Raw genomic sequence first — 17,816 nt, forward strand, 5'->3', positions numbered from 1 at the left:
GGGCCGGGGGTGGGGGGGGGGCGCGGAGCCGGGCTCCGGGCCGGCCGGGCTCCGCGCCTGTCAAACCCCTCATTGTTCGCAGCTGATGTCACTCGCAGTTGTGAGCGGCCGCCTCTCCCGGGGACAATGTGGGACTGAGCGGCCCAGCCGCCGCGCCGCCGCCGCCGCAGGACAGCCCCAGCGAGGTAGGGCGCGGGCCGGGCGGGGCACCGCGGGCCGCGAAGTTTGGGGGTTCGGCTGGGGGCGGGGAGCCCGCGCTTGAGTCCACAGGCTGGGGTCGCGGGTTTGGGAGACTGGGAGACTGCGAGGAACACGTTCCCTGTCCCACACGGGCCCAGGCCTGCACAGGTGGGGGGCGCTGGTCTGCTAGAGGAGCCCCCAGTACCAGGGAGGGGTTTCCTGGACCTGAGACCCCAGATTTGAGGCCCTCATCCCACCTGCTGTTTCTGTCCTTTGGACCTGCTCTTCTCTCGACCTCCTGCCCTGGGTTCTGGTTCTGCTCCATCTCTGTCCCCATCTGCCATTCCCCTGCAGTTCCTGGCTCAGCACACACCCCTTCCCATTCTCTGCAGTCCTTGGGGGCGCCAGACACAGACCTCCAGGCCAGGGGTGTATGGAGATGACGTTGGGGGCTCGGAGTGGTCCCTCGTGCTCTGTGGCTCTTTAGCCCCTCAGCTCTGACCTAGCTTCTTAGCTGGAGTCCTGGGAGGTGCGGGGGCTCTGGCTAGTCACTTCAGCCTGGCCCTGGAGCCTGCTTGGCCAGGAGAGGGAGGTGCCCGCCTCCTCAGTCCCCTATCCCAGGCCCGCCATCTTGGGACCTGTGGCACCCAGTGCCCCGCCCGACTCCAGCACCCTGGGGAGTGGTCTTCAAGGGGATGCACCCAGGGCCAGGTGCATTCCCTCCTTCCAGAATGTGGGCTCTTAGTTCCCACCAAGTGCAGGATGATCACCTTCATGCTGGACCAATAGAGCATGTGTCCCCAGGGGCTCCTCTTCTCCTACAAAGAGTTTTTAGACCCCCAGTGACTCCCCAGGACCTTAAACCTCAACTGCAGCCTTCACTCTTTCCTGGGGTTACCCTCACTGCTTCAGAGCCAGCACCTGGGACCCTATCCTTTTCCCATCTGAAGGTCCCCTAGCCCCTCCGGGCCCTGGAACCCCCTCAACCTCCAAGGCGCCCCCATCCCAGCCCCCACCCCCCAGCCTTCATCAGCATGCAGGCTCAGGCTGCCCAAACACAAGGGGATTGTTCTTCTTGCATGCTCAGGGTGGGGGGCTGGGAGCAGGCGGCCCACACACCCTGGCAGGCCCAGGCCACAGGGAGGCTGGCTTTGCCCCGCCCTCTGTCCCCAGACAGGCTCTGCCCACCCTCCCTACTCCCATCACTGCCCCCCTCCAGCCTCCATCCCCATTGCCTAGTGGCGCTGACCTCTTGAGGAAAGAGCTCTGAGCTGCACAGGTGGACCCTGGGGTTCTGCCAGCTCTGCCAGTTGCCTCTCATTCTCATGTAGCCTTACAGACAAGCCCCTTCCTCTCTGGGCCTCAGGTTCCCCTCTGATGAGGCCCTTCCAGCTATGACAGTCTGAGCCCGATTTTGTGAAACCTATGCCACACCACAGTTCTTCCTTCAGCCCCCCCTTCGCCATGGGGAAACCCACTCAGGGCCTCCAGAAGTCTCAAAGCAAAGTGCAAATCCCCCACCCCAGTGATAACGCCTGGGGAGCCCCTAGACCCAGAGACACAGCAGGAGCAGGGGCTGGGGGTGCTAAGGAATGGGAACTGGGAACCCTGTCCAGGTGGATCCTGACTCTCCCATGGGGCTGGTCCCCTGAGCCCTGGGTCTTCTCACCCCACTGTCACTGCTTCTCTGGGATTCTTAGCCCCATCGCTGGTCTCTAATGCCTCTGGGCCCTGTGAGCCCTTTCTGCTCCCTGCACACTGAGACTGGTACTGGCTCCTGCCCTCCTGGAGGAGCTTCTGCCCTCCTGGAACTCTGTGTAGTGGAAAGGCAGGCTCAGAAATGCCCAAATGGGGCTTCTTTGAGTTGCAGGCATCTTGGAGGGGCAGAGAGGCCTGAGTGATAACATCTGACTTGGAAGGTTGGGGAGGGCTTCACAGAGGAGGCAGCATCTGAGAAGGATTTGGACTGAGTGGGGAGGATGGGCATTTCAAGCTAGGATCAGCCTGGGCAAAGGCCCAGAGGCCTGGTGGTGCTAGGCGTGTTTTGCAGTCTGGTGTGTGTGGGGGATGGGGTAGAGATGAGACAAGAAAAGTTGGCAGAGACCAGATCACGAAGGGCCTTGAGTGCCCATCTATGGAGATCAGGCTTTATTCATTGGGCACTGGGGAGCCAAGGATGGCTGTTGAGCAGCGGAGTGACCCAGTCTCCAGCATGGAGAATGGAAGCTAGAGACCTTTCTCAATTTGGGTGAGACAGTGAGGGGATGGGTACCAGTGCGTGGGGCTGTACCATGTACCCTTTCTCCTGGACTCCAGTCTGGGCCTGGGCCTGCCTTGGTTTCCCTTGGCTGTGAGGACTCTTGAGGGGTTGCCTAGTGATGCTCTAAGGAGGCTGTAGCATTTCTGGCACCAGCCAGCTTGTCAGAGCTTCCCTTCTCTGCCTAGTACTGAGTCTACAGGACAGTTCTAGGTCAAGGAACCAGAGGCTGGAGCTCAAGGACCCCAGGCTGCTCCCCTCCAGGCCCCTCCTCCCCCGACTCTCCCATAAAGTAGGTATGAATGGCCATCCTGGGAGGCTGTAAGGCTGAGAGGCTGGGCATATGGATCCAAGGGCAATGCTGGGGCAATTCTTCTGGAGGCCTAGCTAATCAGAAAGGGTGAGCATGCCCAGAGAAAAGGATGGGCAGGGGAGTCAGGTTCCCTCAGTCCTGAACCCCTCCGGTCCCAGGGTCCACTCCCCCACCCCCCATCCCCGCCATGCCCTGCTTTGCCTGATGCCCTGAGCCATTCTCCAGCATCACTGGGTGTGGCCAGCATGGCTGCTTTTGGAGTAGGAATAGAAGGGGGCTGTTAGGTTGGGGACTGTTGAGGGATGTAAGGTGGGGGATGAACTTGGAGACTGGACCCTTCTCTCTCTTCCCAGCCCAGGTGGGTCTACAAGCCCTAGTTGGTCCAGACACTCTAGCTATTAGAGCCAAGGGAATCCCCCAAGGGGCGGGCCAGTCCACTTGAGTTGCTTGGCCCCAGGAGCCTTCCCCTCCCCCGGATTGTTCTTGCTCCAGAACAAAGCCAGGGTGGACACTTGATCCCTGCGTGTGGGGGGGAGCTGGCTAAGCCCCCGGCCCTTTGATTGGGCAGCTGTCATGAGAGAGAGACAGCTGGGGGGGAGGGGCAGGAAGGGGCAGCCGCCATCGCTTACACAGCTGTCACCCCCCCCCCCCAGCCCTCTCCAGCCTGAGTGGCAGAAAGCCAGAGACAGAAGGAATGGGCACTGGATCTGGGGAGGGGGTCTGGGGAGAAACAGGGAACGCCCGAGGTCAGAGGCCTGGTCTGAGCTTGGTATGTTCTGCCAGGGAGCCCTGCTGACCAGAGGGGGCTGGGCACCCCCAGAGGTGAGCTGGAGGTCAGTGTGGCATGACGCGTGGCTGCCATGTGGGTGGCCCAGCAGGGACCTAGGGCCCACCAAGCTGGAGCAGCAAGCAACTCCCTAGAGCCCCTGTAAGGGTAGAAGGGGAGCCAATATGCCTAGTAGGGCTGCTTGTTCTTAGGGCTCCTAGGAGAATAATTAGAGAGACCTGTATCAAGACCCCTTGTTCTCCCCTAAAGAGAGGAAAGACCTTGAGGGTCTATCAAAACAGGAAGGACACAGAGAGACCAGCCACTCCCCTCCCCCACCCCCTTCCTGCAAACACACACACATAGCACAGGTAGGTAAACTGAGGTCTAGGTCAGGTGCAGGCCTGGCCAAGGTCACCCATTGAATTTGGGGCAGTGGGGCTCTGCTGTAAACCCAGGTATCTTTTTCAGGGGAGGAGCCCTAGTTCTGGCCACATCCCAACCCTTCTGCCCTATTTTCCCAGGAGCCTTTGCCCACAAAAGTTGATGTGCAAATGGTATGGGGACAATGTCGGGTCTCCCATTGGTTACCACCCCAAAGAGGTCCCTGAGCCCCAGAAAGTTCCAGAGCTTAAGATGTGGCTCTGGACAAGTACAGTCCTTTCTAAACACAACCCATGTCTACTAACCAGGCAGGGGTCTGAGAGACTACTAAAGCCTGCTCCCCACCTTTGAAGAGCTGCCCCCGTACCCCCCGGAAGAGGACAGACAGACCCAGACAGGACAGCCAGACAGAGGAAGCAGACAGGCCCTCACACTAGCAGACAGGGCCCTGCTAGTCCCACCAGGCCCCACCTCTCTGTGACCTTGGGCAGGTTACAGACCCTCTCTAGGCACCAGGCTCCCCTTCTGTTTGGTGAATTCATCTGTTCAGATAACCAGTGTGTTCTGAGTAACTTCTCCGGCCTGGCTCTGGGAACACAAGGAGAGGGTGGCAGCCTTGGCTCCTGCTCTAAGGGGCTCCCGGGCTGGCCAGGGCAACAGAAACTAAGCACGTCATCACTAGTGCTTTGCTGGGGGAACTGCCGGCAGCTGGGGGAATGTTAGCAAGGGCAGCCAGCATGAGGCTGGCCAGGATGCTCACAGAGCACAGGCCCTGCATCCACTGTTGACCTCTGACATCTGGAGAGCGGATGGACAGAACTCAAGCGGAGGAAGGAGCAGGTGCTGGGGAGGCAACAGTTACTGGGTGTTTGGGGAGTCAGGGTTGTCACCCCCATGGTACAGAGGAAGAAATAAAGATCTCAGGCCATACAGTGGCTTCCAGAGACAGCCAGGCTGGGAGCCCCACCCCGCCTCCTCCATGCCCACGCTCAGGCTAGCAAGGGGGGTTCTGAAGAGGGCATTGAACAGAGCTCCATACCCTTGACCCTCGAGTCAGGATAGGGCAGGGGGCTGAAGAGGAAGGTGCCCAGGGGTCTCTGGGGTGCTCGAGCCCAGCACACTCATCCCCCCCCACCCCTCCCAGGCAGTAGGAATTCATAGGGTTAGGGCTTGCTCTTGGCTCAGACTTGGCACCAGTTGGTCCCCTCCCTGTTTTCCTGCTCGGGTTCTGGTTCCCCAGTGAGCTCCCCATCAAGGCTGAGCCTTGGCGGGTGGGAGACAGCCGCTGGAGGAGAGGGATTTCCAAGCAGGATTAAGGTTCAGGATTAAGTTGGGGCATGAAAAGGGGTCGGGTGGGGAGGGCTGGCGGCTGGGCTAATCCCAGCAGCTAATCTCCAGCTCCTCCTTCTTCCATCAGTTAACGGCCTTGACATTCCCCAGCCCCCCAATCCCTTTCTTACCCATCACCCAGTTCCAAGGGGGAAGCAGTCCCTCCATTTTACGGGTAAGAACACTGAGACTCAATAGTCCAAGTGATTTGTTTCTGGTACAGTAGAAAGTGCTCCAGGCTGGGAACACAGCCAGCCTGGACACTTGTAACCTCCTCAGCACATAGGAGAGGGCTCAGAAAACCACTGTGCACACGGCTGGTCTCCAGACACCACCCCCACCCCCACCCCCACCCCCAGTGCTGAATGAACCTCGCTCACAGCTGTCACTAAAGCAGGAGCCTCTGCTTTAGTGACCTCTAGTGGACAGGTGCAGCTCCCTCCTGGAGCCTCACTACCTTCACTTCTGCCCACCTTTCAAGACCTCCCATGGCCCCCGTGGCTGCTCCAGCTCCCTCTCCAGCTGCTCCTCCAGGCTCTAGCCAGCAGGGGCTCTGGTCCCTGGACGCAAATGCCTCTTGTTTGAAGTAACGTTTCGATTTTAACCCAACCTTCAAGGGCCAATCCACAAGGGTCCCCTCTTCCAAGAGGTCAGGTAGGAGGCTCCCTCTGTGGACTCCCATAGTTAATTCTTCTGACGTACGAGGGGAAGGGAAGGATACTTGTGGAAACTGGGCGCCTATCACATATGCACCTATCTCATTTTAATTCTCATAACTCTGGGGACTGGACTGGGTATCCCCTTCTTACAGATGGGGAAGCTGAGGCTCAGAAGGGTTAAATATGTCAGCCAGGCTTACACAGCTAGTGAGCTGCACACAGCAACTGGTCAATGTGACACTTGAAACTTGTGGTCCACGGTATCTCTCTGCTCTGGAAGTTTGTCTAGCTTGGCTCTGGGGTTCCCATGTAAGGGCAAGGGACCTGAAAGAAAGCTGAGCTCTTCTCTAACCCATCTCCCACTGCCCCTGCAGAACCAGCCAGGCCACAGTGTGGACGCACTCCCAGGCGGCCTCGGCCCCAGCCCCGCCTGACAGGATGAGCGGCTCAGATGCGGGGCTGGAGGAGGAGCCAGAGCTCAGCATCACCCTCACGCTGCGGATGCTGATGCATGGGAAAGTAAGTGCGTGTGGGGGAGTGCTTCACTGTGGCTCAGGAGGGGGCAAAGTGCAAGGTGAGGCAAGACCGGGTCCTCTGGGAGGGAGTTTGATCTTGGGTATCCTGTCTCCTGCAGAGCCCCTACCCCAAGTAGGGGAAAGCGCTGGGCCTGGGGTATTGATACCCTGCTGACTCCACTCTTGTCTTGTTTGCAGGAAGTGGGCAGCATAATTGGGAAGGTAGGTACCTCGTTCTGTTCTGTATGTCCCCTTCAACCTGAGACCTCAGTCCAGGAAAGGAAGCAACGGCTGCTTGGCCTAAGAGCCATTCTCTATTTTGCCTCCTATTTTGTCTCCTGCAGAAAGGAGAGACTGTAAAGCGAATCCGGGAACAGGTGAGGACGGAGTTTGGGAGAGGAGCCCAGGGCACCTGGTTTGGAGGGGAGGGGAGATGCCTGCCTCACCTTGTCCCTGAATCCACCATCTGGGATGACCAGTGAGTGCCCCTAGAAGGTGGCCGTTTCCAGCCTTGGCTGGGGCCTGGTGAGTGGAGGGGCAGGCAAGTTCTTGGCCAGGAAGCAGAGAAGGAGCCCCGTTGCCTGGCGCTTGTCCTGCACCCACAGAGCAGCGCCCGGATCACCATCTCTGAGGGCTCCTGCCCTGAACGCATCACCACCATCACCGGATCTACAGCAGCCGTCTTCCATGCAGTCTCCATGATTGCCTTCAAGCTGGACGAGGTCTGTGGCTGTCTGAGGGGCTGGGGGCCACGGGTGGTTCCCCGGGAGGAACAGGACTCTGACTCCACAGAGTGGCTACGGGTGGGACGGAAGGCCAAGCTGAGGGCAGGGTTCTCTCATTGGAGTGGGACGCGGGCAGGCTTCCCTCCTTCATCCCCCAGCAGGAAGGTGCTCCAGGGGAGGGGGAGCAGCAGGGGCATGCACGGCCAACCCAGTCTTCCTGCCCAGGACCTCTGCGCTGCTCCTGCAAATGGAGGGAATGTCTCCAGACCTCCAGTGACCCTGCGCCTTGTCATCCCTGCAAGCCAGTGTGGCTCGCTGATTGGGAAGGCTGGCACCAAGATCAAGGAGATCCGAGAGGTGAGGGGAAGGGGATACCACCCCAAGAGAGTCTTACCCTTCAGTTTCGAGGGGAGACCTGGGCTTACAGCTTCCTGTCCTGTGGGGAGCTCCGAGCCTGGGCATGCTCTGGGTTATGGGAGTAGCTGGAAGTGGCCCCCGTTCTCTGCTTGCAGACTACAGGTGCCCAGGTGCAGGTGGCAGGGGACCTGCTCCCCAACTCCACAGAGCGTGCTGTCACCGTCTCTGGGGTGCCTGATGCCATCATCTTGTGTGTGCGCCAGATCTGTGCTGTCATCCTGGAGGTGCTGCCCTGGGGCAGGGAGAGAGGGCAAGGGATGGGCCCTGGGCCTGCCTTGTCAGGCCCCCAAACCCTAGGCATGTGACACCAGGTGGGGATAGAGCAGGGCTGCAGGGATGGATGTGAGAAGCTCCAGGATGTCGGGCTGCATTTACCTGGGGGTTATAGGGAGGGCCTTGAGAACACAGGGCCCTTGGGGAGGTCACGGGGGGCCTGAGAAGGTCCTGATAGAGCCTCCCCATTTGTGCCTTCCAGTCCCCACCCAAAGGAGCCACTATCCCATATCATCCAAGCCTCTCCTTAGGTACTGTCCTTCTCTCCACCAACCAGGTGAGGGGGAACAGCAGGAGGGGTGGGATGTGTTACTGGAGAAGGGGAAGGGGATGGAAGAAGGAATGGGGGGTCCAGGGAGAGGTGGGGAGGGGTGACTCTGGCCAAACTGCCCTGATCTATCACAGTAACCCCCTTTTACCCACTTTGTCCCCACAGGGCTTCTCCGTCCAGGGTCAGTATGGGGCTGTGACCTCAGCTGAGGTGAGTGACCGCAGCCCAAGGCACCCCTTCCCGAACTGAGCCGCCTCTGACTCCTGACCTCTCTTCTTGGCACAGGTCACCAAGCTCCAGCAGCTCTCGGGCCATGCAGTCCCCTTCGCCTCACCCAGCATGGTGCCAGGTGAGCAGTCCCTGCAGAAGGAAGCAGGGGCAGATCCCAAGGGGCCAGGCAGCCCCTCTGGAAAGGACATGGGGAGGCAGCAAAGGTCCAGACTCATGCCCAATCCCTCTTCTCCCCCCAGCAGGACTGGATCCTGGCACACAGACCAGCTCACAGGAGTTCTTGGTTCCCAACGACGTGAGGACGGGATGGGGTGGTTTGAGGGTGGGTAGGGGGACCCGGGGGGTCTGGGCCTCACCTAGGGTTGAATTCCACCCTCTCTCCAGCTGATTGGCTGCGTGATTGGGCGCCAGGGCAGCAAGATCAGTGAGATCCGGCAGATGTCAGGGGCACATATCAAGATCGGGAACCAAGCAGAGGGCGCTGGTGAGCGGCACGTGACCATCACTGGTTCACCAGTGTCCATCGCCCTGGCCCAGTACCTCATCACTGCCTGGTGAGTGTGGGGTGGGGTATCACAGGTCATGGGGCTTTTGTGCCTGAGAAAGGCACAGGTCGGGTGGGGAGAGCTGACCTCCCTTCTCCTGGACCTGTCCTCTGCCTCCCCTAACCCTGCCACACTTGTTCAGTGTTGCCCCATCTTCCCTCTACATCTGTCCCCCATGTCCTGTTTCTCCAACCCTGTCTCTTTTCCCTGGGTCTTCGGCCTCCCCATTTCTCCCCTTACCCAATGCTATATCTGCTTGTCCTTTCTTCCCGTCCGCGCTCTTCCAACCTTTCCCGTCTTCTCCTCAAACACACCCACCCCAGGTCATTGTTCTCAAGTCCTCTATATTTTTCATCTAATCTCACCCCTTACATTTGCCCTCATTGCCTCCTTTCTCACCCCCCACCTTCCCCTTCATCTTCCCCCTCTATCCCTCTTTCCAGTCTAGAAACGGCCAAGTCTACCTCTGGGGGGACACCCGGCTCGGCCCCCACAGACCTGCCTGCCCCCTTCTCGCCACCCCTGACAGCCCTGCCCACCGCTCCCCCAGGCCTGCTGGGCACGCCCTATGCCATCTCCCTCTCCAACTTCATCGGCCTCAAGCCTGTACCCTTCTTGGCTCTACCACCTGCCTCCCCAGGGCCACCGCCGGGCTTGGCGGCCTACACTGCCAAGATGGCAGCGGCCAATGGGAGCAAGAAAGCTGAGCGGCAGAAATTCTCCCCCTACTGAGGCCGGCCAAGGCACAGGCACGGGGGCAGGCAGGACTGCCGGCAGGGGGCTGCCTCCATTATCTGCCCAAGGAGACTCCACCCCGGGGAGGGGGGGGTCCCAAACACCGCTAATGCCCAGACGCATGGATGCACCCCCCACCCTGCCCCGGTCTGTGGGAGTTCCTGCTCTCGGAGTGGGGGCGGTTTTTGGCCCAGGGTTCGGGGAGCTGCAGCAGCCCCAGGGTAGGGGTCTTGATCCCCTCTAGCTCTGTGCTTGGATGCAGGGAGCATCCTAAGTGCCCCCACTTTGGGGGGGGGGGTCACTCATGCACTCCCCATCCCTCAGGGCTTCCCTGCCTCCTGTCCCCCTGTGGGGATCAGGGAGGAGGCCTGGGGGTGGCTGGGGGCCATGCTTCTCTCCCCACCTCCCTGCAGATTCCTGCTGCTTCCACTGATACCCTTTTGACTGGAATGGACTGGCTGGGCTTGGCAGAGGGCAACCCGAAGTGGGGTCACTGCCAGGCAGCTGGGGGAGTGGCATGGGGGCAGGGGCCGAGTTCTCAGCAGCAGACACTCTGTACAGTTTTTTCAATTCCTGTTTTTGAATAAATATTCTGAGAGACCAGGAAGCTGTGAAACACTGTGGGTATTGGCAAAACCTCCAGAAAACGGGTGTAGCTGAGACCCCAGAGGACCCCCATCTGTGACTCCATCAGCCCCAGCTGGGCCTCGGCCCCTTCCACATGCCAGTTCTGGGGCTTTAGGGCTCTTTGGGCCGTCATGTTGTCCAGCCTCCTGCCTCTGGCACCAAAGCGATCCAGTTGTTTTCTGGGCATTTTTAGAAGCTGATGGAGGCGTTCCAGTAGTTTTGTCCAGCCTCTCCCTGGTGCAGATGTGCGGGAGGTCTTTCTGAATGTCCCTTCACTGGTTCCTCCTGCTGTGGCTGTAACCCAGACCCTGCCCTACTTGGCCCATTCCCTTTGGCTGTGAGCCATTAGGGCCCTCTTCTCTGTGATCCTGCCCACCTCTGCTTCTTCCTTGGCCTGGGGATCATCCATGAGTGTCCAGATCACCCAAGCTGGAGGAGCCCTTAGAGATGGTCCAGGGTACAGATGGGAAAACTGATGCCTAGGGAAGGGTAGGTCTGTGTACAAGGCCATGCAGAGTTGGGCCCAGAACTCAGGATTCCTAGCTCCCAGAAGCCTCTGGGCCTCACTAGGCTGCAGGCCCCCTTTCTCCCATTCCAGAGCCAGAAGTGCAGGCAGGCTACCTGCCATAAGCTGTGCTGGAGGATGGATGGGCCCTTTGTGATACCACCCTGCTTTCTCCAGTCCCGGCTCACCTTGGGAGACATCTCTCACGTGGCCTCTGGCATGCTCAGGCTCTCCCTTCCTGCCAAATCCCGGGCTTGTTCTGGTGCCTCAGAAGGGCCTAGCACAGGGCCCTCTGGAGGTCTATGGAGGTGCTGCAGGAGGGCCCGCGGGTGCCAGGCCCGCGAAGTGCAGGCCCGGGGGGGCCGGGGTAGCGCTCGTCGGGCGAGGCGGCCCAGCGTCCGGCGTACAGGGCGCTGCAGCAGGCCGTACAGGAAGGGGTGAGCCGCGAAGGCCGAGTAGGCTACCCAGGTGACGGCCGCCTCTGCCGCGGCGGCCTGGGCAGCGGGCGCTAGGCACGCACAGCCGTAAGGCAGCCAGCAGGCTGCGAACTGGCCCACGGCCAGCGCCGGGGCCAGGGCTGCTTTGCCCCAGGGCGGGCGAGGCCGAAGGGGCGGCAAGATGGAGAGGCGGCTGTCCAGAGAGTCGGAGCGCGGCCGGGACCCGCGCGCGGGCCGCGGGGGCCGCAGGGCAGCGCGGCGCGCCACGAGGAAGATGCCGCCGTAGGCTCCGAGCAGCAGGAGGGCGGGCAGCGCGAAGGCCAGCAGCGCCCAGAGCGGCCGGAAGGGCTCGAGGCCCCCGGCCAGGACCGAGCAGCGAGCCGGGGCAGGGGGCGGTGCGGGCGGCGGCCCGAGCAAGGAGAGCGCGCCCAGCAGCCCCGCCGCCGCCCACACGGCGGTGAGCACGAGGGTGGGCGGAGGCCGCGCGCCAGGCCGCAGCGGGTGCACTATGAGGCGGTAGCGCGCCAGGCCGAGCGCCGCCACGCCGAGCGTACAGGCGGGCAGCAGCGCCGCCGAGAGGAAGCGCGCCGCGCGGCAGGGCGCGGGGCCCAGGCGCACGCGGCCCAGCCCCGGCGGCGGAGCGGCCAGCAGGCCCAGCGGCATGATGGAGCCGGCAGCCAGCAGGTCCACTACGCACAGGTGCACGAGGTAGAGCGCGTCGCGTAGTCCCGGCGTGCGCAGCACCACAACCAGCAGTGCGCCGTTGCCCAGCAGTGCTGCCGCCTCCACGACAGCCGCCAGGATCAACCCCATCGAGGCTGCGACTTCTGGTGCGTTCAGCCCTGTGGCGTTGGCCATTCGAGCGCTCAGGCTTCACCCTGTGCTGGGATGCAGAGAGCGAAATGGAGCTTCCCCCTCCCGCCCCTCGCCACCCCCGGCCCCATTCCCATCACCCGTCCGTTGGTCCTCTAGCCTCTCACCTCACAGGCTGCCCAGGCGCTGGCTCAGACACCCAGGCTGCCATTCTCTTGGGGGCTTGGCTGGCCCCATGGAAGTGTGCAAGGCTGGGGCTGTGGCTCTCTCCTCCACCCCAGCAACTCAGCCCCTGCTGGAGATGGTACTGGCTGTCACTTTGATGCTGCCCTTTGGAGACACACAGAGCTGGCAAGGGAGGGGCAGTGCTTGGCACCGGCCCCCTGGGTCCTAGCAGCTGCCAGCTGGAGGCTGAAGGCTGTGCTGTGGAAGTGCTGTGGGTGCTTCGGGAGGGGGGCCCAGAGCAGACACAGGCTGGAGTGAGACTCAGGACATTAGAGTGTGGGCTTTGGAGTCAGCCACATCCTATTCTGCCTTTTCCAGGGGTGGGAAGTGCCACGCCCCACATCTGCTGTCTTCTGCCATCCCCATCAGTGGGGTTAATTGGATCATTCAGCCTTTGTACTGAGGGGAAACTGAGGTACCAGTGAGACGAGAGCTGGAGCTGGGAGACCCCTAGGTACCCTCTGGTCCTCAGGAGGGCTAGTTCTCTAGGTAAAGTGAGGGGAAAAGCACAGGACTTGGCACATAGTAGGTTGCTCAGCTGGTATTAGCTTGGCACAGAATAGGTGCTTCAAGACACTGTGGAATTAATGAGCGGAACCCTTAGGGAGCAACTGCTGTTTGTTTTGTTTTTGCTGTTAGCAAACAAGTCCTCTTCTGCTAAGCACACTCTGAGTTTTCTTTAGGAAGCCACCTCTCCCCAACTCAGGACATGTGGTTTGGGTGAGCAAGACCCTCACCTTTCATATTACATTCCTGACTAGGCACGAAACCCAGTCCTGGTCAGTCAGTGTGTTGCACCCCCCACCACCAAGGTATTGTCTCAGGGAAAGCCATGTGACTCCAATGGGGCATATGCCCCTCAGATGGTGTCACCCAGTCTCATGGCAAAACCCCATGTATACCCTGATGGCTTGCCTTTGTGTCTGAAGCTCCTTCCTCTCCCCTGAACCCCAGTCTTGGGTTTCCAGCTGTCTCTTCAACATCACCACCAGTACAGGGACTACTGGGCATCTCAAAAGTCCTACGCCCCAAAACAGGACTTGACTCATGACCCCCTACCCCAATCTGCTCCACAGAGTCTTCCCCCTCTTAGTAAATGCCATCTCAGAAGTTTCCATTGACACCTCCCTTTCCTCCACACACCACATCCAATCCATCAATGTGTCTGAATCCAGCCATTTCTCACCACCACTACCATGCTCCCAGCCACTATCACCCCTCACCTGGACCATTTCAGACCCGTCCTGGCCTCCGCTTCTGCACCTTGTGCTGGTCATTTGTCTGTTTGCCCTTAGATCCATTCCCATCTTCCACAGCACTGCTCTGCCTTCTAAGGAACTGATTTCCCAGGCTCCTTTGTCATTTGTTTTTTGGGTAAATTCAGCCTATGGAAGTTACCAGCAGAAGGCTGGAGGGTGGCAGGAGGGAAGAAGCCAGGGTATTTTCCCTTTCATGCTCAGCCTGGATCTACCTCTGGATCTGCCTCTGTGGAGGACATCCTCTCTCTCCATAGCCCTGGCTCCCTTCAGGCAGTCCCCTCTGGGGTTCTGGTGCCTGCTGGGTGACCCTGGCCTCTGGGCATTGGAATACCATCATTCTTCCAGCCTGAGTGGTAGCAACTTCCTGCTGTTGCTAATCCCAGGGTTGACTTACCAGCCCCTTTGGTAGTTCAATTCCTTCCCTGTATCAAACTCCTCTTGTCTGGGATACATAGAGTGATTTCTCTTTTGTTGATTGGATCTTGACTGACACCACAGATCCACTCTCTACACAGCTGGCTGAAGTGGATCCCTCTAAAGACAAATGAGATCAGGTCATGATCCTGCACTCATCCTTCCAAGAACTTCCCATCATCAAAATAGAATCTCACCTCCTCTTTGCTGAGATGGCCTTCTCCCCACCTCTCTGACCTCACCCGCCTCCTCCTTGCCTCCCATACTTCCAGCCGTACAGTCTTCATGCTTGTCCTCCCACATGTCAAACTGGTTTCCACCTCAGGATCTTTGCATGTGCTGTTTCCTGTCAGAACACCCTTGCCTCAGATCTCTCCATGGCTTGCTCCCTCACCTAATTCAGGTCTCTGCCTTCAGTGACCATCTTTTCTAAAATTGTTCCACTTTCCCATCACTACTCCTTTAACCCTGCTTTATTTTTCTTCCTGGTACTTTTCCTACCTGATACTGTATTTCGTATCTATGCACATACTTGTTTAGAGCCTGTTTTATTAGAATGCAAGCCCCTTGAGAGCAGGGACCTTGTCTGTGTCTTGCTTGTGCCTGTGCCCCTAGAACCCCTCACAGGCAGGCAGTCCGCATCAGCACAGATCTGGGTGGCAGACAACAGGGCATGAACCTCTGGATTTGAGTCACCTGTTGCTGGAATTCGAAGGGCCCCGGTCCAATTCTCTATTATTCAGATGAGAAAACTGGTGCTCAGAGAGGGAAGGAATGTGTTCTGGATTACACAGCCAAGTTATACCTGGAAACCAGGTCGCCTGCTTCCTAAGCTCTGTCCACACAGGCACCACTTCCTGTACTTGACCACAACTTGAATGTGGGCATTTGCCTCCAGGAGGTGAAGCTGGATTCTTGAGGTCTTGGTTCAGAAAAAGGAGAGAGCATTGGCTTTCTCACTGCCCAGTTAGGCCTGCAGGCCTGGGGCAGCCCCCAAGCCACCAGGGTCTGGGGAGGGCTCAGCAAGGCCAGGTGGGAAAGCAAATGAGAACAGGGACTGGGGAAGGCAATAGGGAGGGATGGGGACTATGGTAGGTTGGAGAGTGCATGCTCCCTGCAAAATCATTCAACTAAATTAGCAATTAAAACACTTTGGGAGGGACTTCCCTGGTGGCACAGTGGTTAGGAATCTGCCTGCCAATGCAGGGGACACGGGTTCGAGCCCTGGTCTGGGAAGATCCCACATGCCGTGAAGCAGCTAAGCCCATGCGCCCACAACTACTGAGCCTGCGCTCTAGAGCCCATGAGCCACAACTAACTACTGACCCCGCGTGCCACAACTACTGAAGCCTGTGCGCCTAGAGCCCATGCTCCGCAACAAGAGAAGCCACCACAGTGAGGGGCACACACGCTGCAACGAAGAGTAGCCCCCACTCGCTGCAACTAGAGAAAGCCCGCACGCAGCAACGAAGACCCAATGCAGCCAAAAATAAATAAATTAAAAACAAAACAAGGGCTTCTCTGGTGGTGCAGTGGTTGAGAATCCGCCTGCCAATGCAGGGGATATGGGTTCGAGCCCTGGTCCAGGAAGATCCCACATGCCACGGAGCAACTAAGCCTGTGTGCCACAACTACGGAGTCCGCACACCAAAACTACTGAGCCTGTGTGCCACAACTACCGAAGCCCGCGCGCCTAGAGCCCGTGCTCCACAACAAGAGAATCCACCACAATGAGAAGCCCGTGCACCACAACAAAAAGTAGCCCCTGCTCGCCGCAACTAGAGAAAGCCCGCGTGTAGCAATGAAGACCCAATGCAGCCAAAAATAAATAAATAAATAAATTTATTTAAAAAAAAAACAAAAAACACCTTGGGACTTCCCTGGCGGTCCAGTGGTTAAGACTACATGCTTCCACTGCAGGGGGTGCGGGTTCGATCCCTGGCTGGGGAAGATCCTGCATGCCGCGCGGCCAAAAAAATAAAAAATACACACGAAACACTTTATAGTTTGTCTGTTTTTGTTTTTTGGTTTTTTCCCAAAGAAATGCAGGAAGGATAAACCAGAAACTACAGCAGGTGCGTGGGCATGGAGTGAAAGGGCTAGGAGGACACTCTTCTGAGCATAGATTTGGATAGATTGGACTTTTGAGAACCATGTTAATGCTCTACGTGTTGAAAAAAATAAATCAACAAAGATGAGAAAAACCCTAAAAGTGAATATAAGTAGAAGCAAATGAACCTACCTGCATTTCAAATGAATAATATAACCACACTGAAGGGAAATAAATAACTAATCCAAGTAACATTTGAACCTGTGTTCAAATTGTTGCTTTGACCATTGACCCTCAGTCTAAAGACAGAAAGATAATCTTGAATGATTCAGTAAATCTTGAGCTCTACTTAGAAAGTTTGTTTTTCACAATGGTATTGGGTGTAGCAATTCTGAAACTGCTTTTTGTGTGGGATTGAGCAAATAAGTAAATATATTGATGTTGATGAGAACCAAAGTTCTGACAGTTGGGGAAGGGAGTAAAATTATGGATATGGGGAAGAATGGAAAGATCATATGGTGTTGGATTGGAATTGGAGAAACAGACACAGATAGATGTGTTTATTTACATATACATATTTCCTAGCCCTCTTTGCTACTGGGACTGAAAAGCAATGACACCCAGTACCAAAGAGCATACCTACTGCCCAGATCTTGGATTCTAAATACCATTTCCTGCTCTAGGGAACCAGGGCTCCTTGGAGAAATGGCTGATTCTAGGTTTGTGCAAGATGAGCCTGGAACATCATGTGATACCAGAACATAAGGAAGTGCTCATAAAATGATGTAGACACAGTCAGCTTGAAGGACCTTCTGCTGGCCAAAGCTGGGACAATTTGAGGATCAAAATAATAACAGTAATGGATTATAACCCATTGCATAAAATAGGAACCCACAAATCCATACTGATAATAAACAAAGGGGGCTATTATTAATAAATACAGAAGAAATGATGGAATTAAATTAGATAACTATCATTTGCAACCATCTTAGCAAAAATCGATTCAAGTCATCAATTTCAGGTAAAAATCATCATTGGATTTTAAAGCTAGTGGGTGAAAGTTGATGAGGAATGGGACATTCACACCTCAAAATATTTCCCCACAGATTACTGATTAATTACAAATGGGGGAAATGGTAACTTCCCAGTGGAGAAACCTGGTGGACACGACCTTGAGCAACCAAATTTACATCACCAAGAATGGGACATGTCCCTCCTGATATAGTGCACTGAGGACACAGCATTCATGTAATGTTCCTGCCCAAACTACAATGCCTGAATCTAATCACTACAAAACATCAGACAAACCCGAACTGAGAGACAGACTATAAAACAACTGACCTGTACTCTTCAGTAGTGTCAAGAGTGTCAAAGTTATGAAGGAAAAAAAAAAAAGGCTGAAGAATGGTTTCAGATGAAAGGAGACCAAAGAGACATGACAACTAAATGTGGTGTGTGACACTGCACTGGACCCTGACCTGCTGTCTAGCATCTGCACCCCTTGTTTGTGGACAGGGTAACCTGGGGTGATAACTAGCATTCCTTTCATGACAGCAGAGCTGCACCCCTTGCAGATATTCTCAATTCATTTATGATATTCACATAGAAGACACACATGGGTGTTTGGTGCCAAGACACAAGGAAGGCTTGATTTGCCTGGCCATGTCTTGGCTAAAGGACAGAATCACCAGGTGGGTCCCCACATGACCAACAGTTCTGAGTTGATGGGGAGGGTCCCTTTTGGAGGCTCAATGATCAGAGGAGGCCGGTCGTTGCAGTGACCAATGTAGACTGACCAGGGTGGGTAGGAGTGTGTGTACAACCCACGTCCACCCGTGTGAGTGGTCACTCCCTGGAGTGGGGCTGGAACTGCTATGTGGTGTGGT

General features: G+C 57.2%; 2 protein-coding genes across 8 annotated transcripts in view; one reads left to right on the forward strand and one right to left on the reverse strand.

Moving 5' to 3' along the window:
• The first annotated feature begins 46 nt into the window (after positions 1-46).
• On the forward strand, positions 47-10,203 carry PCBP4 (poly(rC) binding protein 4). Of its 4 annotated transcripts, none has more exons than XM_082348237.1 (13): positions 47-185; positions 6,263-6,407; positions 6,602-6,625; positions 6,748-6,780; positions 7,009-7,125; positions 7,354-7,485; positions 7,641-7,769; positions 8,021-8,095; positions 8,255-8,299; positions 8,375-8,438; positions 8,560-8,615; positions 8,705-8,874; positions 9,309-10,203. In XM_082348237.1, the coding sequence occupies exons 2-13, from the start codon at positions 6,327-6,329 to the stop codon at positions 9,595-9,597; spliced, it is 1,215 nt and encodes a 404-aa protein (XP_082204363.1). In that variant the 5' UTR covers positions 47-185; positions 6,263-6,326; the 3' UTR covers positions 9,598-10,203. The 4 variants fall into 4 exon arrangements, with proteins under 4 accessions (XP_082204363.1, XP_082204365.1, XP_082204364.1 ...); XM_082348239.1 differs by having other exon boundaries at positions 9,506-10,203; XM_082348238.1 differs by having other exon boundaries at positions 8,563-8,615.
• A 6-nt stretch (positions 10,204-10,209) lies between these two features.
• The window catches only part of GPR62 (G protein-coupled receptor 62), a 28,010-nt gene continuing 20,403 nt past the window's right edge, over positions 10,210-17,816 (reverse strand). The window contains exons 2-3 of one of the 4 annotated variants that reach the window (XM_082348242.1): positions 12,150-15,138; positions 10,210-12,052 (exon numbers count right to left, since the gene is read on the reverse strand). In XM_082348242.1, coding sequence (XP_082204368.1) covers positions 10,936-12,027 — 1,092 coding nt within the window. In that variant the 5' untranslated portion in view covers positions 12,028-12,052; positions 12,150-15,138 and the 3' untranslated portion in view covers positions 10,210-10,935. Of the gene's footprint in view, positions 12,053-12,149; positions 17,740-17,816 lie in introns of those variants that run through there. The other 3 variants (XM_082348244.1, XM_082348243.1, XM_082348241.1) reach the window with 3 other exon arrangements.

The sequence above is a fragment of the Balaenoptera borealis genome (assembly GCF_965194805.1).
Source record: "Balaenoptera borealis genome assembly, chromosome: 12".
NCBI classification, from domain to species: domain Eukaryota; kingdom Metazoa; phylum Chordata; class Mammalia; order Artiodactyla; family Balaenopteridae; genus Balaenoptera; species Balaenoptera borealis.

Bases quoted from the DNA above. Each gene is read 5' to 3' on its own strand.
- PCBP4 (XM_082348237.1), top strand. From the start codon at position 6,327: ATGAGCGGCTCAGATGCGGGGCTGGAGGAGGAGCCAGAGCTCAGCATC. The intron at 6,408-6,601 runs GTAAGTGCGTGT...TCTTGTTTGCAG, and splicing joins GGATGCTGATGCATGGGAAA to GAAGTGGGCAGCATAATTGG. The intron at 7,770-8,020 runs GTGCTGCCCTGG...TGTGCCTTCCAG, and splicing joins TCTGTGCTGTCATCCTGGAG to TCCCCACCCAAAGGAGCCAC.